General features: G+C 33.0%; 4 protein-coding genes and 1 pseudogene across 6 annotated transcripts in view; 2 read left to right on the forward strand and 3 right to left on the reverse strand.

Annotated features, from left to right (window-relative positions):
• Positions 1 to 1,129, reverse strand: part of LOC120273813 (receptor-like protein EIX1) — a 6,972-nt gene extending 5,843 nt beyond the window's left edge. Inside the window, exon 1 of the mRNA XM_039280525.1 lies at positions 47 to 1,129. Within this exon, the coding sequence (XP_039136459.1) occupies positions 47 to 1,129 (1,083 nt within the window). The remainder of the gene's footprint in view (positions 1 to 46) is intronic.
• Positions 1,130 to 1,719: 590 nt separating this feature from the next.
• Positions 1,720 to 2,961, reverse strand: LOC120273819 (receptor-like protein EIX2). Its single transcript, XM_039280535.1, has one exon. It carries the CDS (start codon positions 2,959 to 2,961, stop codon positions 1,720 to 1,722), a length of 1,242 nt encoding a protein of 413 aa, XP_039136469.1.
• A 3,271-nt stretch (positions 2,962 to 6,232) lies between these two features.
• LOC120279375 (actin-depolymerizing factor) lies at positions 6,233 to 7,502 on the forward strand. The gene is made up of 3 exons (XM_039286308.1): positions 6,233 to 6,423; positions 6,539 to 6,804; positions 7,281 to 7,502. The coding sequence occupies exons 1-3, from the start codon at positions 6,421 to 6,423 to the stop codon at positions 7,429 to 7,431; spliced, it is 420 nt and encodes a 139-aa protein (XP_039142242.1). The 5' UTR covers positions 6,233 to 6,420; the 3' UTR covers positions 7,432 to 7,502.
• A 6,369-nt stretch (positions 7,503 to 13,871) lies between these two features.
• On the forward strand, positions 13,872 to 17,226 carry LOC120276480 (annotated as a pseudogene).
• Positions 17,227 to 18,534: 1,308 nt separating this feature from the next.
• LOC120270550 (serine racemase) lies at positions 18,535 to 21,618 on the reverse strand. 3 transcript variants are annotated; one of them, XM_039277598.1, is made up of 7 exons: positions 21,546 to 21,618; positions 20,283 to 20,465; positions 20,096 to 20,182; positions 19,752 to 19,982; positions 19,538 to 19,611; positions 19,271 to 19,457; positions 18,535 to 18,824 (listed from the first exon to the last, which is right to left on the reverse strand). In XM_039277598.1, exons 2-7 carry the CDS (start codon positions 20,447 to 20,449, stop codon positions 18,581 to 18,583), a joined length of 990 nt encoding a protein of 329 aa, XP_039133532.1. In that variant the 5' UTR covers positions 20,450 to 20,465; positions 21,546 to 21,618; the 3' UTR covers positions 18,535 to 18,580. The 3 variants fall into 3 exon arrangements, with proteins under 3 accessions (XP_039133532.1, XP_039133526.1, XP_039133541.1); XM_039277592.1 differs by having other exon boundaries at positions 21,524 to 21,609; XM_039277607.1 differs by lacking the exon at positions 21,546 to 21,618 and adding an exon at positions 21,389 to 21,511.
• Positions 21,619 to 24,739: the final 3,121 nt, after the last annotated feature.

Genomic DNA, 24,739 nt, shown 5'->3' on the forward strand with positions numbered 1-24,739 from the left:
TGTTCCTATTCTTCCTAATTTTACGACCATAAAAGAAATAGATTACAGCACACATATCATCAACAAAGTTAAAAAGGGAAAATCTCCACTTATTGTTGAGTAACAATGTAGCCCAAATGATCCAGCATCCGGAGATGAATCCTAGCACCATGCTCAAATAGAAACATGTCGTTTCCGAGTCATTTTCAACCTCTTTGAAAAGCCCTTCATTTTTGTTTGCATGTTCAGATGCTTCACATTTTTTATCCAATGGAAAACCACAGAGATCATAATTACCAACATAGATTGAAGGATCTGGAAGCGAGAGCAACTGACCTCCATATGGAATTCTCCCATTGAAATTATTATAGGAGAGATTCAAATGACTTAATAAAGATAGCATAGTCATTGTTGATGGAATAGCCCCGGAAAAATTGTTCATTGATAAGTCAAGTGATTCTAACCACCGCAACATGTTGATATTTTCTGGAATTCTTCCTGTCAAATGATTTCTTGATAAATTCAAACTTTGCAGGTATAAAAGATTGACTAGTTCTTCAGGAATCTCTCCTGATAACTCATTGCTCGAGAGGTCTATGAAGATGAGAAGTGGAAGTAGCTTGTCATACTGAACATTTCTCCCTTTCAAATTCACCTTGATATTGTCCATGTAGCCAAGAAGAAGTTTACTCGATACCATGTAAAGAAGCTCATTGTTGTCAATAAAACCCATGGAGATTTTATCATATGCCATGAGAGCAACCTTCTTGTTATCAAATATTGTATGAGCAACTTTTGTGGCACTAAGGTTGCCAAGACTGCTTGGTATGGTTCCGGACAAATGATTATTTGCAAAGTCAATAACACGAAGAGAGATGAGGCTTCCCAAGTTTGAAGGAATATCACCAACAAGCATGTTAGACCGAAGGCGAAGAGTTTGTAAGTTCAATAAGTTCTCTGCAAGCCAAGTAGGTATATTGCCACTTATCTTATTCTGACCGAGATCTAGAGTTGTTAAAGTTTTGCAATTCCTCAAAGATAAAGGGAGTTCTCCAGACAAATTATTGTTTCCCAAATGCAAATAAGTCAAAGGTTGAGAGCAAATAGAGGTAGGGATCTTTCCTGATAAATTATTACTGGACAAATCCATAGCAAACAATTTTAAATGGAAAGAGTTGTCCCAACAATCAGGAATTTCACCGGTGATTTGATTTTTGGAGAGGTCAAGAACTTTCAGATTGACTAATTCACATAATGCCGTGGGTATGCTTCCAGTTATATTGTTCGAAAGAAGAAGCAAGTCCTGTAAATTTTGCTGAAAATTTTGGTATTGATCCCTTCCAAATGGTTCCCACTTAAATCAATATATATAAGATTTTGACGTTCTAATGAAGTAGGAAGCTTGCCTTTGATATCATTATATGATAAATCAAGAAAACTGAGTATTCGATGAGAAATTCCAAACCCAGTCTGGCAATTCATCAGAAATGCTTGCATTTGACATGTGAAAGGTGGGTGAGTTTTCCGAGCTTTTGAAGCCAAACAGGAAATTTCGGCCCTAATTCAATATTGGCCACAAGAAATTTCTTTAGGTTGAGTGGAGGAACCCATTGAGATCCAACATCAAAATGGAATTCATTTGAAGCAAGACCAAGATGTTCTAAATTTCTAAGATGAGCAAAATGGTCTTCAGTTAAAACACCAGTCAAATTGTTCCAAGAGAGATCAAGAAACACAAGATCAGGAAACAGTTTTCCAAAATGCTTGGGAATAATTCCACTCAAACGTATTGCGAGAAATGTCCAGTTTTTTCAAAGAAGGAAGTTGAAATTCAGGAACTGGACCAGAGAATGAGTTGTAATAGAGATTTAGCATCTTGAGAGACTTGAGGTTTCCTAACCAATCAGGAAAAGTTCCTGTGAGTTCACTAAAAACCCAACTCAGTATCTCCAAACTGTCTTTCATGCAACCAGAAAAAACTTCACCCAGTTCATTCAAATCACCATGCAAATATTTATTCTCTGAAAGGTCCAATATGTTCAACATGCAGAGGTTTCCTAGACTCAGTGGCACTCCACCTTCTAGAACACCATTGTTAGCAAGGTCAAGGACTCTAAGAGACGTTAAATTCCCAATAGCACTAGGGACAAGCTCTTTGAAAGCATTGACACTCAAATCTAAACTCTCTAGGCTTCTTAACTTGAACAACCAAGGTGGGACAACAGAATTAACATTGTTACTAGAAAGATCAAGAAAGTGAAGTTTTGTAAAGTTAACATGTGCAAGAGAAAGAGGAAGCTCAAGAGTGCAGTTAGATAAGTTTATTTCTGAGATTAATGGGAGGGTGTTTAGTGATTCCAGCCAATCAGGTGCTTTGGAGAGATCAACAAAATTCAAGTTGAGGTACTGAAGAGATAAAAGATTTGAAAGCCAATGACTTCCAACAATGTAGAGTTTGTTCCAAGATAAATAGAAAGGATTAGATAGATCAAGGTGCTGCAAGCCTGAGAGATTGCCAAGCTGATGAGGAACTAGTCCACTAAAACCAGCACAAGAAAGATCAAGATAATGGAGCCGTTGGAGTGAACCAAAGAAAGCAGGGATTTGAATACCTCCAAAGAAGTTCATGCTGAGATCCAAGTATTGCAAGTGTTTCAAGCCAAGCAAAGCAGAGCTGATCTCACCTTCCAAGGGAAGAGCATGTGGACCATAACCAAACATGTCATGAAGAGGCATCTTGTTCCCAAGATCAAGCTGCACAACATGCCCTGTTTGGTTATCACATTGAACTCCTCTCCAAATGCAGCAGTCTTGCCCAATCCAAGATGATAACCTTCCACTGGGATCTTTAAGCCCTTCTTTGAAATCAAGAAGTGCTTTTCTTTCACCTTCTATGCAACCATAGATTAAAACTCCATTGAATAGACAGAGAGTGTAGTAGAGAAAGAGGCTGAGGTGAGCTTTGGTGGTTTTTGTTTGCATAGTTTGAAATTGCTGATGGTTTCCTTGCTTGTATGTTTAATTTTAAATCTATGTGTATATATATATAGAGAGAGAGAGAGAGACATGCAAAACTAAGTTGAAAAGCAAGAGACATAAGTCAAGAAGTTCTCGTGTGTATGATGTCCTAATTACTAAGGGAAAGAAATGGTTGATAGAGATTTGCTTGGCCCTCACCAACACCGTAATAAAGATGAGCAACTACTTCGGTTGTTGGTGGTAATTAAAATGCTGCTTTATGATCACTCATATCAAAATATCTCACATTGGATGCCTTTAATTAAGATGGTAGATGGGAAGTTGCTCTCATATGTAAAATTCAAAATAAAAGAAAAAGATAAGTCAGGGATTTATTGAAAAAAAGCTGTCCTAGCCTTTTTCTTGACTTAATAATTTTCATTTGTCCATTTTATAAAAAAATTACTCCAAATAATAAAAAAATATTTATCTAACATAAAAATATTCATGTCTCTATTTAAAAAAAAAAATTCAAATTTTAGCTCAAATAAAGTGAAGATACAAATGGGTGATGATATTAACTTTTCGCCCGCCCTTAATGTAACTTACCCATTTTTTTAAAAGAAAATAAGCATTACTAATTTTATTTTTAAATTAATAGAATAATAATAATTTAGAGATTATATCGGTAACTAAAATAGTGTGATGATATTAACCATTTTAATTTTTTGCTAGAATAAGTAAACTACACCCTGAGAATTTTTTTTTTTTAAAATCAAAGGAAGTTGTCTTACCGCATTTGATTGAAATCAATAGAAAGAGCACCTTAGATCCCATCAGGTGGCTCTTTACCAATACTTAGGGGACACATACTTAGGAAACTGTCTTACATAATAGACATTCTTGCTAAAGAATGACTAGCACTATTTGTTGTCCTCTTTACACACCTCAATTTGAATGAAGTACAAGTAGACAGAATCAACTTGCAGTCCCTTATAATTATTCCCAAAGGTGATATATCTGCAAATTCAACGATAATTCTTTGAACAATAGCATGTGCATCCATCTCAATAATAAGTTAATAACATTAACACCCCTGAGAACTTAATTTAATTATTTATGCACAAGAAAAACATAGGGATAACATCTAATAACAATGGTGCTAGATATTTTAGTATTAATTTTAGCATTTCTTTATTAATTATTTATTTGATTTTTACATTATTATTTTTTGAGATTATACATATTTTAATTTGTAATTTTCACCGCTTTCAGTGGACCTTAATGATTTTATTCATTTTTTATATAAATATACATAATAATAATGTTTATAAGTTTATGGTTAGGGATCACCTCCATAACAAAGATAAATAAGGTATACTTGTTTATTAAATGACTTTGTTTGTATTGCGTTGAGAATGGTACTTTTCAAAAATTAAATAATTTATCTAATGCATCACCTTCACAACACCCACTTATTCCCTCCGTTCCTTTTTAGTTGTCACATTTAACTAATTCACACCAATTAAGAAAAATTAGTTAAAACTAGTTGATTACCTATGTTTTATAAAATAATCCATTACTTTCCAAAATTACCCCTATTTAAAACCCCACTAGTGGAGAATATAATTTAATGCTTAGTTGATTTCCTTTTTATTGAAAATTGTACAAGTACATTAAATTAAAGGGTAAATTTAGAAAAAATTATTTAATGTTACACAAAGTTTCTAATGTGACAAGTAAAAAAGAATAGAGAAGAGATCCAAAACGTAACAACTAAAAAGGAACAGAGAGAGTATGTCCAATGTCATTCAGACATCTACGAACAATCTACTTATCCACTATTGGTTCACTAAAACCAATGGCGATTACACTTTGACATAATCATTAGAGAGGCTCTAGAATTACTGGAGCCGGAATCAAAACTCCTCCAATCGAGTTTTTTTGGGGCCTTTTAATTAACCAAAGCAATCACATGGCATGTTTGGCTTACTAGAAACAAACACATATTTAATTACGAAAATCTTTATCCTGTTACAATTATTTGGAAAATCAGTCTTATGACATAAAATTGAGCATTCTACAGGAAAAGGAATGAGTATCCAATTCTCATGATCTTTATTCTCGAGGGGACATGTGATCCTGAGTCACAGACTCTAGACCAGACCACCAACATGTAGCCTAAGATAAGTGTTTTCACTCGAGAAAGACCCGCCTGCTAGCTTCCCTACTATAAAGGTCCTGCCTTAGAGCGCCGCACGGTGTGACCGAGGGGTCACGTGAGGCCCGTGACACCTACCATGATGTGCTTTGCTATCCGTTAACTGCTTTGTCTTATCTAGCTTTTTGTCCTTTAGTTTCCACAACCAATGGACTCTGTCTTTCTTTTTTGTTTTCATGTGCATAATCCCTGTAATCTGTTCATTGTGGACACTTAATTTCTTCTTTCTATTATATTTTTTTCTTATATTATAATCATAGTTTATTCATTTTATTAAAAAAAATCACCTTTATTATATATGAATAATAATTCATTTCATTTTTTTAAGTTAGAGGTTACTTGTTTATTTATTTAAAAAGAATAAATAAATTACTAATTTATTAATGAGAAAAAAATGAGAGGTCATTTATTATAACAATGAAAGAATTTATTTTTGTCAATCATTGAATAGCCCAATAGTAAGACACTTGAGTGCAAAGGGGAGAGCAAGAGTTCAAATCTCTCCCCTGGTAGTATTATTTATATACTATTCATGCACTGTACACCTGTGTTAAGTACCGTTTATGTACTGTTCACGGCCTTGGTGTGGGTCGCTTGTGGGAGAAACAGTGGTTTCACTCCTTTAAGATTGCATAGCAGGGGTATTTTCCTAAAAGGTTTGCAAGCTACCGTAATTGGTACATCTTCGTATCTATTTGTTCCTTTAAGAATCTTTTACATAGGGCACTTGTCGGTGTTGCCGCCTATTAGTCAAAATATATATATATATATATATATATATTCTTTTTTATAAAAAAAATATCCAATACTAATTGATTGACCCTAATAGCATATTTTCCACATTAAAAGAAAATAACATTATTAACTTTTGAAACCAATTAATGAAGTTAGGTAGTTGATTAAAGAATTGAATATTTTCCGTGCGCGAAACGCAACCCCATCCCCAAAAATAATTAGACTTGGTCAACAACTCAAGGTCTCAAGAACACATCACACATGCAACTCCATGCCACTATACATGCATGCAAATCTTGTCCATAGACGTGGCAACAACCAAGTGTTTTGTGGAAACCATGCATGGGAAGCTCCAAGCCTCTATTTTCCTTGAAAAGCCTTCATCTCCTCCTTTTCATCCTCCCTTTCAATCCCTCAAAACAACCTTCCCATGTTTTAAGGATCTCCCTATTCTTTACCTAGTCTCCTTCCTCCCTCCCTTCCTCATCTCTCCAAAGTGACTCATTATCCTTCACAATCAATCAATCATGGTATAGTAATCCACTCCCTCCAATTTGCTTTTATTCTTTTCCTAATATATAGTAGTTATGTTGTTACTTATCTTTGATCTTTTGAGTAATGGGTCTCTTGTTCTTCATTTTAAAGTCGAACTCGGCGTCGGGAATGGCGGTGAACGATGATTGCAAGCTCAAGTTCTTGGAGCTGAAAGCAAAGAGAAACTTCCGATTCATTGTGTTCAAGATCGACGAAAAGATACAGCAAGTCACTGTGGATAGGCTCGGTAAGCCTGATGAGAGTTATGATGATTTCACCGCAGCCATGCCTCCAAATGAATGCCGCTATGCCGTGTTCGATTTTGATTTCATTACTGATGAGAACTGTCAGAAGAGCAAGATCTTCTTCATTGCTTGGTAAGTCTAATATGACAAAATCTCTCAGAAAAATATATATTGAAGATAGCAATGTGATTTTTACAAATTCAACTTCCAAAAATAAAAAAATATCAGTTAAATGTAGCTTATTAGTTCATCTGAGAAGTCTATTAAGAGAATCTAGTATGTAACTGTCATGTTATACAGAAGCTTATACGTTCTTAAGGACATCAATGTTTTTGGTTTACATCTTTGTCTTCACCATCACTAATTCTATGCATGTTGACACAATTAATAATCCAACAAGAAAATTCATATTGATGATTAAAAAACAAGGCATATATTTGAACTTCCTCAGCAAAGTTAAGTAGCATTAATATGCAAGTTCTTCACATTCTTGCTAATGCGAACTGCGAATTGCATATCAAATCTTGTGGTTGTTTATGAGAATTAATTCTGTTGAATTATGGAAAAGTTTTGTTAATGGGGTTTTATATATATATATATATATGAAGGTCTCCTGACACTTCAAAGGTGAGGAGTAAGATGTTATATGCAAGCTCCAAAGATAGATTCAAGAGAGAGCTTGATGGAATACAAGTGGAATTGCAGGCAACTGACCCAAGTGAGATGAGCATGGACATAATAAAATCTAGAGCTATCTGAGGAATGAGAAATGATGAGCTTTTTTTTTTTTTCTCTTTTTTTCTGTGCTTTAAAATGAGAGATTATTTTCATTTCATTTAGATGCTCTTAATTAATTCATTTGTGATTGGTATTGTTACAATTTGTTTATAAACATTTTCAGCAATGTCATGACATGAACTTCTTTTTGCTGGGCAAACATTAATAATTAATTATTACCAAATTAATTTCCAAGTTGGATTTAGTGATCTTAGTAGCATGTATGCAGGCATGTATGATCTAGCTAGGATGAGCCCAAAGTTTGACAAATTAATATCTTATACTTTTGAGCATGCATGATTTTATATATATATATATATATATATATATATATATAAGATAAACCACGATTTATTGAGAGTAATCAAAAGTGATTGGTCAACCATTGGATAGCCTAATGGTATGACGTGATCAGTGTCAGGGGAGGTCGTGGGTTCAAATCTCCCCTACTAGATCATGCTTTCACGTCATCGCTTTATACTACTCGCTCATCCGGGATTTCTATACTATTCTCATACTCGTCATATATATCAGTATATACTGGGTTCTAAAGATCTGCTTTAGATCTTGTTTATATTCATAAAAAGGACTCATCATCTATTATTCAAAAAAAAAGTGATTGCATACTTGCCTATTAGTAAAAAAAAAAAAATTAAAAAAATTAAAAAAAAAAAGTGATTACATACTTTTCATTACATTGAATAAAAAAGTAAAGAGATAAGGAGGAAAAACCAAAACAAATAACATCAATTATGAGATGAGGTCACACAAGCCACTAAAAATGAAGAGACCACTACCACTAAAGCAAAATATAAGTCTATAAATTTACAAGCGTTTGGTTTTTTTCTTTTATATGAAAAAAATATATAATAAAAATCATTGGATTAAAAAGGTTTAACTAAAACCAACGGACAAAATAAATAGATGGTGTAAGATGATCAAATGGATTGAGCTTGAAATCTTTGTCCCTCACATAACAATGTAATGAATAGGTCCTTCCCCATAAATTGAATTAATTTTTATTTACATGCGTAATTAAATTTGGTTTATATTTCTTTGAGATTAATTTTTTAAATTAAATTACATGTTAATTTGCTACAAATATTTCCCTTATTAATTAACCCAATTTAATGCAAATGTAATGAAAGAGTGTGGTGAAGGATCAAACCCTTGATCTTTAATTTAATAGAGAAATAAAATACTAACTCTCACCATGTTTGGTGATGGTAATCCTTTCATTTCATGTATTTTTTTCTTTTATTTTCATAGTAAAAGAAGATTGCTTTGATTTTTTTGAAAGACCAGGTAAAATTTATTAACCTAATTAATTCAACATAATTATATAGTTTTTGTGGTTTTCTATTTTTTTATTTTTTTATTTAATTGTTTTTCATAGATTATTGATATATAATGCGTATGTATAATAAAAATTCTATAAAATAATGCTCTTCAGATTAAAAAGAACTATTATATATAAAGATTATTTATTTATCAATAAATAATATTTATTAATTTAGATGGAGATTTATGTTGTATACAATCGAGTATGAGTAACAAAGTCTGAAAATTAACATATTAGATGCTATTAATTTTCTCAAAGTGGCTTGGAACATTAATGTGCAAATAACAACTATTACAAATTATTTTCCATTTCACAAAATCCGATCTCAAGAAGGAATGACTTTTGAGGAAGTTAGTGAAGAAAAAAAGTAATCATGGATAAAAAGAAGTTATTTCTAGTTTGTTGCATATACATGAAATAGATGTTAAGTAATTTTTGAACTATTCTAATGAAAATGATATATATTGTGAATGAGTCACTTATAAATAAAGAGATTATTAAGGGGTAATGGATACACCAGTTGATAATGAGTTGTGTGTTACCAAATATTACTCTAAAGGAGGAATTTCTAGTAATAGAAGCTTTGAACATGAGAAAAATATATCAAATATGGTGTGATTTAAGTAAAAACTTATAGATGTGATTGAGTTTAGTTCACAGACAAAAAATAAACAAATGATTTTAGATACATATTTTAGAAAATAAAATCAAATTTAAAAAATAGAATTATCTAAAAAAACTTCAACCTTATGAATTTTGTATGGTATTTTTTGGTAAAAATCTCAGATAGGGACCCTGTAAGTAGGTCAGGTTGCCCTTTTAGTTCCCTTTATTACAATTTATCCTTAGGAAGTACCTTTATTTTTTCAATTAATCAATGTCAGTCTGGATCTTAACAAACGTTGGGTTTTCCGTCAGATTATGCTGATGTGGCTTTTTTTATCATTAGAATATTATTAAAATAATCTAACTAAGTCACGTGGGGACACTTAACTAACTAACACACAAACTTAGCTTATCGGATCCGGTTGGATCCGGATCCGATAAGCATAAGTCACCATTATCTTTCTTCTTCACCATGTAACCATAATCCCCATTTCCTCTTCACCTTGTCCCCTTCCCCTCAACCCCACCCCGGTAACCCAACCATGAATGAAATCCAGTTGCCGCCCATCACAGAAAGCCAAACACCATCCGTCGTCGTCCACAATGGTTCCTCCATTGCTAACACAATCGTCCTTCATCTCCTGCAAAAACTTCCATTACTCATCCATTACTCATCTAGTGGCCGCCACCACAGAGAAGCAAGATTCATGATTCTCCATCTACTTTGTAGTTTTTAATCCATTTATTTTGTGATAGTTGGAGTTTGTATTATTGATCAAATAGATGCATGTAATTGGAAATGGCTTATTTATCTTCAAAAGCTCACTCTGGTTTTTGTATTTGTATTCCATTTGATGTTCTAACTACAAAATTTTCAGCAGAATGTTCTGATTATAAAATTAGCATTGAAAATATGAAAAATTACCAAATGTTCATCAATAAGAATTCATCATCTTTAAAACCATTGCTATCAACTGAGCAAAATAAGTTTTGATTTCACTGAAAATATGAAAATTACAAAATTAGCATATGATCTTTTACAATCAGTTGCACAAAATATGCATTAAAGTCGATCACAACAAAAATCTGATTTCACAATTAACATATTGACTTCCACTGACCATTTCCCACCGTATATGTTGTAAATACCTCCACAGATCTCTCGCTTCGTTGTTGTGGACTGTGATTGTCGAAGGACCTCAACATTGATGATGTTGTCCTCTCAGTCAGGGTGATGAAGCTTAAGGAAGGTAGGTCCTCCCAATTGCTGAATTTCACTCGTGGGGGGTGGGGTCGAGAGGAGGGGGACGAGGTGAAGAGGAAATGGGGATTAGGTTTACCTGGTGAAGAAGAAAGGTAATGAGGACTTATGCTTATCGAATCCGGGTTGGATCCGGATCCGATAAGCTAAGTTTGTGTGTTTGTTAGTTAAGTGTCCCATGTGGCTTAGCTAAATTATTTTAATAATATTCTAATGATAAAGAAAGCCATGTTAGCACAACCTAACGGAAAACCCAACGTCTGTTAAGGTCTGGATTGAAATTGCCCAATTAGAAAAATAGAGGAATTTCCTGAAGACAAATCTTAATAGAGGAACTAAAGGGGCAACCTAACCTACTTACAGGGACCTACCTGAGATTTTTATTGTATTTTTTCATATATTTGATGAATTATTAATTTATATTTTCGTTGGGTGCTAAAGAATTTCAAAATAAATTATTTTTTATATATTTAGCAAAATTATTAATTTAGCATATTAGCCAAGGTCAAGTTTAGAAAAAATATTATTTAAACAAAGTTATTAATTTATCAAATATTCATAAATCAAGATTTTATTGTATATATATAACCACTGCATCAAACAAACTTGGTTTACACCTTAATTGCCTAAACTAATTATGTAATTTTGAGCAATGCTATATTTACATATTAGATTTGATGTGGATGGCAAGTTGACATTTACATCATGACATTTACATCATGATCCACATCATTATGTTATAATTTTGTCTTCATTTTACAATGAATTTAAAATCATAAAAATCAAAAGAATATATTTTTAAAAAAATGATGGGCCGTGATAAGAATATTTTGGTGTAAAAGCAAGGCAATACCTGGCATGAGCCAATTCTAAAGAACTATTTATGGTCCAATGCCTTCACAAGAGTCTCACATGTGTGGTACCTTCAGGACCAATTTGATATATGTCATCATTTCCTAGTGTTTGAGCTCAAGAGGCATGTCTATTGAGCCACAATGTCCCTGATGCTTAAAAAACAGTAGAGTGCAAGCTATTCAAGCCTGATATTTGCCATCAACACCATTCGGATAGGGCATTACTGGCATCTAGCCATTAGGGTTCTTTTTTTTTTTAATAATTATTTATGAATTATTTTAAGAGAAAAATTGGTTAAATACTTCAGAAAAAAATATGAAATTAGGCTTGTGCGCTTATACACTCATTTTTTTTAAAATAATATTTATGGTTTTGATAAACGGACTATTATAAGATCTATGATATTTTCAAAATGATAAAATATTAAAGAACTTCTTCTTTTGGCGTGTTGGCGTGAGCTAGTTTTTTTAGTTTTTTTCTCTCTTAAAAACTTTCTCTCATTTTTTTAGAAGTCTTCTACTTTTATAGTGTTTTTTTGTTTTCACATTCTTTATGACACTTTTGTTAAACTTTGACTCTTGAATCTGCATCCATTTCTTCTTTTTTTTTCTAATAAATGTGATGGTTTATCCACTTAAAAAAATCTTTGCAATAAGTTTTAATATTATGTGTACTCTTTTAGAGATGAGAAAAACTTCTTTAAAATTAAAAAGATGTCCTGATATTTTTTTTAAAACACTGTCCCACTATTCCTCAATTTTTGTAAATATTTTATTGGGTCACCTAATCACCTTTGCTGGTTAACGGTGATTCATGTATTTTTTTTTTTTTATTATTTTTTTAGTTCTTGTATTTTGTTCATGTTTCCTCCACTCTTTTTCTTCTTTAATATATTCCTAATATATTTTTGATGATTTATTTTAAAAAAAAAGATTTTTTGTCGGATAATAAAATTTTCAAATCATATATTTGTATACAGTTTTTATTTTTTTTGTAAATGATTATAAATAACGGAAATCTCCCTTACACAATGTCTATAATTTTATTTTATGCATTTATTTATTTATTTATTTGAATAATAATGAATAAAGCAAAAAAACAAATTAAAACAAATAAATATAAAGTTATAATTGCTAGTGGAATATATGCACCCATATCTATGTATATGTATAAATAGCCATGATGGTGTTTCAGGGTGGAAATTTGCTGGCAAAGGAGGAACGATGATAGGGCTGCTTGCCCAAGTGGCCTTCAATATTTCAATCCAAACCTAGTATCTACAACCAATTGAATTTTTCTTTTTTCGTTTTAAGTTATGTTTAAGTTGTATTAAATCTAATCCAACACTTTTTTTCTCAAAAAAAAAAAAAAAAAATTGCGATTTCAATTAAACATTATAAGCACTTATTTTTTATTTTTTATATAAGTCAAACACCAAATCAAAAAATAAATAATCAGATACAGAGGTGCACCAGTTGCAGTGACTTAAATGTCCTTCTAGAAATAAACCCTTTCCGGTTTAAGATGGTTTGAATGACCTGTTAGAATGCACCAGTTACGATGACTTAGTATAATGCGAGTTGAGAGACTCAAACTAGATCTCTCAATCACATTATATAGTAGTTATCATTAAGTTAGGCCACGATTTTTTTATAACATCTTATTTGAAAAATGACAACTATTCATCTCTAAATTAATCATTGTCAATGCATATAATGAATGTGAAATGAAAGTTTAGCATTTATTTTATTAAAAATTTATTAATAATTATCTTTATTGAATTTCAGAAACTTATTGACCATAAAATAAAATTCAAAAAGTTAAAAAGGCAGTCCTTAAAAATTTATTTTTTGCAAAAGATAAAATATAAATATACAAAAAGTATTTACTTCCAAAAATAATGTTAATACATGAAATTATATAAAAATTAAAAAATTAAAATGAACTGCCAAATGCTTGTTTTGTCTTTCTACAAGGGAACCAAATAAGCATATTCTCCAAAATATAAACGCATTAAAAATAGTAATTAAAAAAAATATAAAGACCAATTCATTCAGGGACTAAAATGCAATTTACTTCCTGCAAACAAAATATTCATGTACTTTCCCATGTACCACAAATTATTTCCTAATCTATTTTAAAATAAAAAAATAAATTATGGCATTCCAGTAAATTTCCATCCAAACAGGGTCAAACGAAAATTTTTTTGCCACGTGGCACCAATCTCTCAACAAAAAAACTCATTTCAAAATTCAAAATCCCCCTCCAAAACCAAACGTCTTCAGTTCCACCGTTAACGCCGTTAACTTCTCCGTCACGTTCTCCGTCATCTTCTCCGTTATATAAACCCCTCTCACCATCACCATTCTCTTCATTCCAACCTCCAAACCCTCAAACGTCTCCTGCGCCGGCGCGGCCACGACCTTCCGATCATCGACGATGAGAGAGATCCTGCACATCCAGGGCGGGCAGTGCGGGAACCAGATAGGCGCGAAGTTCTGGGAAGTTGTGTGCGCGGAGCACGGGATTGATTCCACTGGACGGTACTCCGGCAACTCGTCGTTGCATCTGGAGCGCATCAATGTCTACTACAACGAGGCGAGTTGCGGTCGCTTCGTTCCGAGGGCGGTGCTGATGGACCTTGAGCCGGGGACGGTGGACTCCGTCCGATCGGGGCCGTATGGGCAGATCTTTCGGCCTGATAACTTTGTGTTTGGGCAGTCCGGTGCGGGAAACAACTGGGCTAAAGGGCATTATACGGAGGGAGCGGAACTCATTGATTCGGTTCTTGATGTTGTGAGGAAGGAGGCTGAGAACTGTGATTGTTTGCAAGGTTTTGATCCTTTTTTTTTTTGTGATGGTTTTGGGGATGAGTATGATCTGCTTGATGTTTTGGTTTTGATGTGATCTTGTTTTGTTTTTTTGTTTTTCCTATAATTTTCTTTTTATATTTATAGAAATCTTTACAAATTCCGCACTGGATTTGGGTAGAAATAGAGAAATTTCAATTCATCATTTTTCTTTATGTATATATTAAGTCTATGCAATTTGATCTGTTTCTTTGATATATGATTTTTTTTATTTATGAAAATGGTTTAAAATGTTTGGTGTTTTGCTTTAGATTTGATCTTTTGTGTTGATTCTTTGGTTTTGAAATTTTTTATCCCTTTTTTTAAAATCTGTTTATCAATTTTGTTTCTACTGTTTTGAAAATCTCCACGCTGGATTTGGTAAAAAAAGTTTCTTTACTGGTTTTTCATGCTTTGTGTTTTTCCCCTCTTGAAATGTATTAGCTCTTTCGAATCTAAATATTGTCACAATTTGGTATGCTTTGATGGTTTCTAGTATCAATCTGTTGAGTTGATCTTCAGACTTTCTTGATCATTGAATCTTTTTAATGTTTCTTGATTTCTTATTATCTTTGTTGTGCAATTATATGCATGATTAATGAAATATCACAAATGGTGCAAGAAATTTCTTTGCATTTTTGTCTTTTTTTTTTTTGTTGAATCCTTTATAACTTTTGATTGATGATTATATTAACTTTCATTATCTTGATTTTTTTTCTTTCAGGATTTCAGGTTTGTCACTCTCTGGGAGGTGGCACAGGGTCCGGAATGGGCACATTGCTGATATCAAAGATAAGGGAAGAGTACCCGGACCGAATGATGCTGACCTTCTCTGTCTTCCCGTCTCCAAAAGTCTCTGACACTGTGGTGGAGCCTTACAATGCTACACTTTCTGTGCATCAGTTGGTGGAGAATGCAGATGAGTGCATGGTGCTGGACAATGAAGCTCTCTATGACATCTGCTTCCGCACTCTGAAGCTCACCACCCCTAGTTGTAAGACTTCCTCCTCTGTATTACAATTCATGCTTTGTTGGATCCTTGCACGGTATATCAGCATTTTTTTTCCTGCCCAGTAGGTGCTCTTGCATGGTTGCATTTATTGATTGATTTTGCTGATGTTGAACTTGGTTGGTAAAATGGTTTAAGATAAGATTCTTCAATGCACATTGAGTGTGAAGGTAATTTAATTTCAAGCATGTAACTGATTAAATTTAAAATTTTTAGATTTAGTATAAGATGTCTGAATACATAATAGGTTTATATGAAAATTAGGATTTATTCCATGATAAAATTAGTTGTTGGTGATACATTACCTTGTTCTCTTCTATAATGCAAGCTTAAAATGGCAGAGATAAGGATTTAGTGGAGAATATCTTGAGAAATCTCTAGTCTCCTTAAGAAAACTGACTTTTTATAATTGTTTTCAGTTTTAGATTACCTATTGTGTATAATGACACACATAATTATTACCTCTTTTCTTTTGCTTTTAATTGTGGCATGTGTATGATGATTAATCAAATTCTTTCTTTAACTCATTCTATATTAAGTGAAGCTAAATATTTGGAAATAGTATAATGTGTCTAAACACATACTAGATTAATATGAAAAGTAAAAATTATTCCGTGACAAAACTATTTGTCTACGCATTGTCCTTAATTTCTTCTATAATGCAAGCTTGGAATAAGAATAGAAATAAGAGGATCAAGTGATGTGTTCTCAGAATCTTCTAATGGAGTCTGGTCTAGACAGCTGACTTGATTTTCTTTAATCATTTTACAGTAGCAGATCCTCTGTTATTGTACTTGATATGTGTATTACCATTTCATAGTAATGTTGAGAAATTTTGTTCTGATCCTTTGGAAATGAATTCCCAATCTTAATGTGCTTCTGGCATCTGACTTGTCACTTTCCACAATATCTCAGAATGCTTTAAACCTGTCAAATTTGTACCCTTATATGTTCTTCATTTTGTTCTTATGAATTTCAGTTGGTGACCTCAATCACTTGATTTCGGCAACCATGAGTGGGGTTACATGCTGCCTCCGCTTCCCTGGTCAGCTCAACTCTGACCTTCGGAAGCTTGCAGTCAATCTGATTCCCTTCCCACGTCTCCATTTCTTCATGGTGGGCTTTGCTCCATTAACCTCACGTGGATCACAGCAGTACCGTGCTCTCACTGTTCCAGAGCTCACCCAGCAAATGTGGGATGCCAAGAACATGATGTGCGCTGCTGACCCACGCCATGGCCGCTACCTCACCGCCTCTGCCATGTTCCGTGGCAAGATGAGCACCAAAGAGGTGGATGAACAAATGATCCATGTGCAAAACAAGAACTCATCCTACTTTGTAGAGTGGATTCCCAACAATGTGAAGTCCACTGTGTGCGACATCCCTCCAACTGGTCTTAAGATGGCGGCAACATTCATAGGAAACTCAACCTCCATCCAGGAGATGTTCCGCCGTGTGAGTGAGCAGTTCACTGCCATGTTTAGGAGGAAGGCCTTTTTGCACTGGTACACCGGAGAAGGAATGGATGAGATGGAGTTCACCGAGGCTGAGAGCAACATGAACGATCTTGTTTCAGAGTACCAACAGTACCAAGACGCCACTGCTGCTGAGGAGGGTGACTATGAGAGGAGGAAGAACCTGAGTATGAACAGAACTAGTGTGTTCTTTTAATTAGTATATGGTTTATTAATCCTGTTTTGGTTGTGTTTTGATACTCACTATATGAGCTTCTTGTTGTTTCTTGCTGCAATATCCAGTTGCTGTCGTTTGACACCTCTCTAATTCAATGTTGTCTTTAGAAACAAACATTTGATGGTTTGTGAATTGACTGGATAGTACATTTCTGGTTCTAATACCTGTCTTGAGGAATCTCAATTGGCTTGGTGACAGTGATAAATTCTGATTAATGATTTGATTTAGTGTTTCTTATTTTGTATGGTTAAAGCTCAAATTAGGAGATGAAGATTACCTAATTGATCTTACTTTTTTCAACTTATTTAGTTGGAAAACACTGTAAAAAGCTTGTGCGAATCACAATACAGCCTAATAATTAAGTATATTAGAATGGTGTTCATATATATATATATATATATGAAGACATGTATGTCTGCCTTCTTGAAAGCTTATTCTCAAAATCTAAGTATTTCACCGAGGGATCGGTTTCCATACAACTCTTCCACTACCATTAATTGGTAAATTATCAAGTAAACTGATAATTAATTAATAACTAAACCAAGTCCAGGTTCAGTAGCCATATATATTTTCTTTGATAATATATTCAATTTCCTGAATATGGGAACACTATGCTCACATACCGTGATACCGCCAAGAGATGTAATGATCTTCCTTGAGGTAAAATCTCAAGAAACACTTTTGAAGAATTGTTAATAAATATCGATCACATACTTCTTCCTATTTATTTGTAACCTTTGAAATTAAAAAAAGCTAAGTTCAAGGACTCGATACCCAAATAATTAAATGAAGTCTCAACTTCGCTATTGCCCTCTACTAGTGATTTTAGTGAACTGCCCTTAATACCAAACCTGGTCAAAGCGCCAACTAAGCCACTTAATTCAATACTATCACATTCACTTTCACCTCAAATGAATTAGGGGACAAAATTCTTAACAACTACCATTGCATTTTTCTTTTTTTCTTTTTTTCGTTTTCCTTATTTTTCTAACTTCTACTTTCTTGTTTTTAGCTTATTTTATAATGAACCAATGATTTATCCACTTTTATTAAAAAAAAAATCACTAGGACTATCATCATATTTCATATCATATAGGGGAGGGTTTTAAACTAGTGAACTCATAATTTTCTTTCTCTATTCAGACATCAACCATGTATTGAAAGAGAGCCAAACTTTCAACCTCCAACATGAGAATCAAATGCCTTAACTACTTATGATGATGGCCATGATAATTTTTCATATATAATTATATATTATATAGATTGAATTGGTGCAGTTATACTTGCAAATAAAAAACTTGATCCGACTCAGTTCAGCCTAATTTTTTTTTAACAATTTGAGTTAAAATTCAGATATATGTCCAACTAGAGCCACATAATTAAACGAAAATCTCAAAATCTTGCATCATAATCAAGGGCAAGATGATTGCTTAATTGTAAAAAATTGTGAAAAATTGTATGGAATCAACAATTGAACAATGCCTTATCTGATTTGCAAAGAGACATTGAACCTCCATTTAACTGAATGATTCCCAAAGCACATTGAGATCAAGATTGCCGCCGGAGATGATGATTCCAACCTTGTTGCAGTTCTTCCATGCTGCATTGTTGCGGAACTGGTTCGAAAGAACAGCTGCAAGACCGATTGCACCGCTGGGCTCTATAGCCACCTTCAGAATCTCATAACACAACTTCATTGCTTCTACAATTTCTCTATCATCAACAGTTATAATATCATCTACCAAGTCTCGGACAACAGGCCTGAACATGGACAAGACATTTGAAATATATCGTTATGACCATAAGAAGTATATATACACAAATGTAGAATGATACAAAGAAGTATTAATGAGTTTAAAAACAGTTGTTCGAATCTTATAGCTTGGAAGGGAGAATAGACAAGAAGGCATTGTCAACTCTGAAAGAATATAGTAAATCAGAACCAGTGATGCATCAACAGAGTGAGAGGAAAAATGAAGAAGAAATTTGCTGAATTTTGTCGATACTACCACTCTCAGCCTTAAATTATAGGTGTTCTAATGAAGGAATATGTAAATCCATTAATTTGTCTTTAATAATGTCCAAATCCTCCTTGATACCAAAGACAATATGAAATTTTCTTCTAAAACCCAAAATAGGAAACAAAGAATTGGCAAATGTCAATAAGTACAAATATAAGTAGGAGATACAATGGAATTTCAATTTACCAAGTTAGATCTCCGAGGAAAGCTCGAAGGCCATCAGCGATGGTGTTGGTATGTGGTAGTGTTACAATTCTTCCAGCTGCCTTGGATTGAGCAGCATCATCGGCGCCTTTAGGCTCAGCGGCCACAATTCGAATAGAAGGTTTGATTGCCTTGGCACCCAGTGTCACCCCAGAGATTAAACCACCTCCTGAACCAGCAACTTCGATGAGAAAATAATGTCGAATAAAAATAAGAACTTAAGAAATTGATCAGTGCAAAAGTACAAACCACTAATGGGGACAATTATCAAATCAATTTCAGGAATTTGCTCTAGGAGCTCAAGGGATATGGTACCCTGCCCACTGCAATACTAGAAAACAATTAATGTGGATTTTTTGTATTTTTAACAAACCGAAACATTTTTAGCAGAAAAATAAAGAGCGTACTAACAAATTAAAAACTATCATCCCAGAAAACTTTGGACAAGCTGAACAAAAATTACCTTATAATGCGCTTATCATTGAATGGGTGAACTAAAACAGCACCTGTCTCTTGTTGTACTTTACTTGCAACGGCCTCCCTTGATTGAACTGTAGTTTCACTCCAAATTATCTGACCTCCATAGCGCTTGACATTGTCAACCTTACATTTTGGGGCATTTTTTGGTATAACAATATAAGCAGGAATCCCACGTAGTTTTGCAGCCAAGGACAATGCCGCAGCATGATTGCCACTACATGAAACATCAAATTCCTATGTTTTTCTATCCAAGATATTAACCAATACATTGCAAAAAGGACCAGCATTTCCATCTAACATAAGTGATTAAAATCGAGGATGATGAACCTGCTGTGTGTAACAACCCCTTTAGCAACTTGATCATCTTCAAGTGAAAGTACTGCATTCGTAGCACCTCTAATTTTAAAAGCTCCTCTACAAAGCAAAGTAAAATAATTCTCAATGTTGTGGTGTGATAAATTGTGTTATTGTGAAATTGTATGAAATTTCTTCTGAAATGGTTTGAGGCTCTAACCCTTTTTGGAAACATTCACATTTGAAAAAAAGTTGCTTCCCAGCGAGAGAATCTAAAGACCCTGAAGTAAGGACCGGAGTGCGATGAATATAGGGGCCAATGCGGCGGTGAGCTTCTTTAATTGATACGATATCAGCTGCATATGTGATTTGGTCCTTTTCATCCATTAGAGCTATTTCCTAACTATAAGCACAGATGGAAAAGTCAATGGTACATCAATCTGGAGTAGAAACTTTAGAACTTTAGAATCTTCATTTACTATGTGATAAAAAAACTGACATATGCTAATGATAAAGTTTCTGTTTGATGAAGTAGCCAAAAGCTAATCTTGATTAAGCTAAATATTACCAAAAAATACCGATAATAAAACTGAATGCCATCTGCAGTCAGATACAAATTCACCAGAAAAAAAATCCAACAGAATAGCTCATTGGGCAATTCTCCCACATAGCAATGTGAGCACAAAAATTGATTGTCACTTGTGACGCACACGAAATCCAAGAACAGACACAAATTGCAAACATTTGCATATAAATAGACCATGCATTATTTCAATTATTATGACACACTTAAAGTTCAAAATCAACAACTATGCTTGGAAACAGATCTTACCACAAAATAGAAAAAAAAAATAAAAATAAAAATAAAATAAAATAAACACAGAAGTGAGAAGCATAGATATATTCCAACAAGGCTAATTAATCCACTACATTGAGACTTAGTCATTAAAACTACAATGGATCCCATAAGAACATTTTTCTGTTTTATATTGTAAAAAAAATCAGAAGAACACTCAAACCATGATCATTCCCTCTACCAATTTCCACCGCTGCCCACACCTCATAACATCAAGGAGTAGGAAAAAATATACATTTTCAGCAATAAATTCCTCAAAATAATTAACATGATCATAAAACAGTAAAAAATATTGGTTCACTCAAAACCATTCATCACACAGAAAAAAAAAAAAGAATGCAAAAAAGAAATATACCAGCTCAAACACAAACTAACATTCCCAACATCATCTTGAACCATGCAAAGCTTGACCATACAACATCCACATCATTGCAAAAGCATAAACAAATTTAACTCAAATAAACTGTCACCTGACTAAGTTACCAAAAACAAAAAAGGGAAATTCAAAACCTCAGAGTGAGAGATATAACAGCATGCAAACTCTAGTCTAAGAAGACAATATAATCATAAGGGAATTCCAAACTAGGGTTTTCAGACAGACATACAGAGCTTGGAAGAGGTGCATACCACACCAAGAAAATGAAGGACCTTCCAATGGAATGATGGAATCCTTTGGTTCTGTAATGAGCACTCAGACAAGAGGGAAACATCCAAAGAAAAAAAAAACAATTATGAGTAGTTGATGTGCTGGATCAAATGAAAGCCCACTTAGCCCACTTTGTGAAATTCAAAGCCCAGTAGGGTCGTTTGGATTCTTGGATTTGTATATATATATAATATAATATGAACAGACATTAATTTAAGTGACAGAAAGCTCATCGTGCCAACGCACTATCTTGGCCTATCGCAGATCGAGTCCCCTCAGATAGGGTGTTCGTCTCGAGTGTCGAGCGTGGTTCTCCGAGTTCGATCCCATCTCACGCAAGGTGAGGGCACGATTCGGTGGTGAGCAGGCTCCCCACGTGTTCGTCTCTGGGTTCGTGACATGTCGCTTTTCTTAAAAGGCTCATGTGACTTAAACAATTGATTTTGATTTCGAATATTTATATATACAAAAAAACACCCATAAAAAAAAATCTACCCTTTTATAATATTTTCAGTATCTTGCTGCAAAAAAATGGTGTGTCAAGAACCAATATATATATATATATATGAGTAATATTCTTTATAATTGACTACCATTTGGCGTATTTGATAGTTTTAGTGTAATGCAAATATATAGTTTCTTAAAACGTGAATATTTGGTTTTTGATTTCATGTGAGTTTATGACAAATGATATGATAATATGAAATTAATTTATTATTTGTAAAAAAGAAAAAAAAACTAAACGAGAAATTTAACAATATTGATTTAAGACTTGAAAAAAAAATTAATAAGTGTAATCCATTTTCGGTATGGTGCGCATACCCAAGTAACCACTTTAGACCAATAAAATCAAAGTCTTTTTCAATGTCGATTACTAAAAATTATCACAATTATATTATTAAAATTTAATTTTAATAAATTAAAACTAGATAAGACTATGTAAAGTGCATCTTCGACAATAAAAAAAATAATCATAAAAATTAATATGAAAAAAAGTTATGAACTCCTAAAATTATATTAAAGTGCATTTTCAAAAATTAAGTATTAATTGATTATATATGTATACATCATAGTCAACCACATAAAACATTTCAACCAGTCTTACAAATTATAACAAAATTATGACATTATTTAAAAAAAATGCAAATGGCATAAATTTGAGTTTGGGAATTTAGATGGTATTTTTCTATTATTGAAAGTGTGCAATTATAATTTTTTTATAAATTAATATAAAGCATGAAAAAAAAAGCAGTTAGAGTTGTTCACGAATAAAATCCAATTAAAAAAAAGGAGTTAAGAGTGGCAATCTTAGTGCTATCAAGGACGTCAAAAAAATAGACACCACTTAATGCTATTAAAGTCACATAATTGAGTCTTTATCCAATATGCTATCGTATATGTCACATTAACCTTTATGATTGAGAATTTTGAGCGTCTAATATTGATGCAATTATTTGTAGTGGCTCAATTTCTAATTTTTTTTATATTAAATAGATAAATACAAAAGAGTCTACATTGAATTGCATTGAAGTGTCTTTTTCTTATCTTTCACAAATGCAAAATCATCATTAGGATTTTATTTTTTATTTTTATATTTTATTTTTTTACAAAGTGGGTAAGCCATTCACCTAAATTAATATTGTGATAAGGAGACGAATCCTCAACCATAAAAAGAATTGTTATGTATTAAATTTATAATGCCATTTTAACTAATTTTAACTAAAAATATTGAAATTACACATATGTTCTTGCATATATATATATATATATATATATGCATCTATGTAAGTCCAAAATATCATTGATTTTTAATGAAGAATATCTATTTTAATAATTATTTTTGGTATGTTGTTGACAATAGTTATTCAAAATCACTAAGTTATCACTTTATTTATTTATTTTGCTAAAAACCCACTCTAGGGTGCAAGTGGTATAATAATTTATTTTGTGTACCAAATAATAATAATAATTTACAAAAATAATGTATAAGTAAATGAAATATCAACTGCTCTATTACAATAATTTTATTGAAAAATTATTGACATAAGCACTAGGAAAAAATTATTTGTAAATAAATTTTAAATAAGATTTTTATGAAAAATTTAAATGATATTTCTTGGAGCAAATAAAAATTAATTTGACCCCATAATAAAGTAAAATTTGAGGTATAATACACACCCCCACATTATTAAAATAAAAGATATACATGACAATTCTTAGCTATTAATAAAATAATTTTTTCATAAATATTATGCAACTGTATAATGGCAATTCTTAGCTCCTCTAAAGCCAGAGTTTTAGTCTATGGAGCCTCAACATTATACATCCGTGACCAACAAGAACTCAAGTAAGGATACCCATTGTTTTCCTTGCTCTTTACACTTGCAACTAACTCCCCTTCATGCAATTAATATTTTTTAATCATGCGTTTGCATTAGGCATATTACTCGCCGTTTTCTTAGGTAGACACCAAAAAAAATGTTATCTACAATATATATGGATGGCCTAATCCTCATTATTGCTAGAGGCCTTGAAGACCTTAGAATACTTAAGCTCATCCTTAATCTCTTTGAAGTTTTATCTGGATTAGCTATCAACGTCCTCAAAAGCTACCTCTTCTCTACAAATGTGAAACTTTACCGGATCTAGTAAGTTGTGCTAGCACTCTAAATTGTTCTACTAACATTCTCCTAGTTACCTACCTAGGGATCCTAACCTTTGGTAAGAGCTCTCGTCGCCAAGGTTGGTTGCAACTGACTCATCTAATAAAAGCTAGACTTACCTCATGGAAGATCCAGTATATCTACTGGTGGTAGATTAACATTAATTACCTTGGTTCTAACTACTATCTCCACCTATTGGATGTCAGTTTTTGAGCTGCCAAAATGGGTTATTTAGGAGATTGACAAACATGTAAGGATTTCCTCTGGAGAGGTAAAGACCTTACTTACTCGAAATGTCAACCGGTATTAGGGAAACATATTTATAAATCTAAGGCACAAAGGGGGTGGAGCATACAAAACTTACAAGAATTCCATCAAGCCCTCCTTGGTAAATAGTGGTTAAAACTCTCCTTGAATGACTCCTAGTGTTGGTCATAGGTATACCCTTCAACTATAAATATTATGGGCAACTGGAGTCATATTCCATACCTTCCTTAGTAGGAAATCATACT

The sequence above is a fragment of the Dioscorea cayenensis genome, chromosome 2, assembly GCF_009730915.1.
Source record: "Dioscorea cayenensis subsp. rotundata cultivar TDr96_F1 chromosome 2, TDr96_F1_v2_PseudoChromosome.rev07_lg8_w22 25.fasta, whole genome shotgun sequence".
Classification (NCBI taxonomy): Eukaryota; Viridiplantae; Streptophyta; class Magnoliopsida; order Dioscoreales; family Dioscoreaceae; genus Dioscorea; species Dioscorea cayenensis.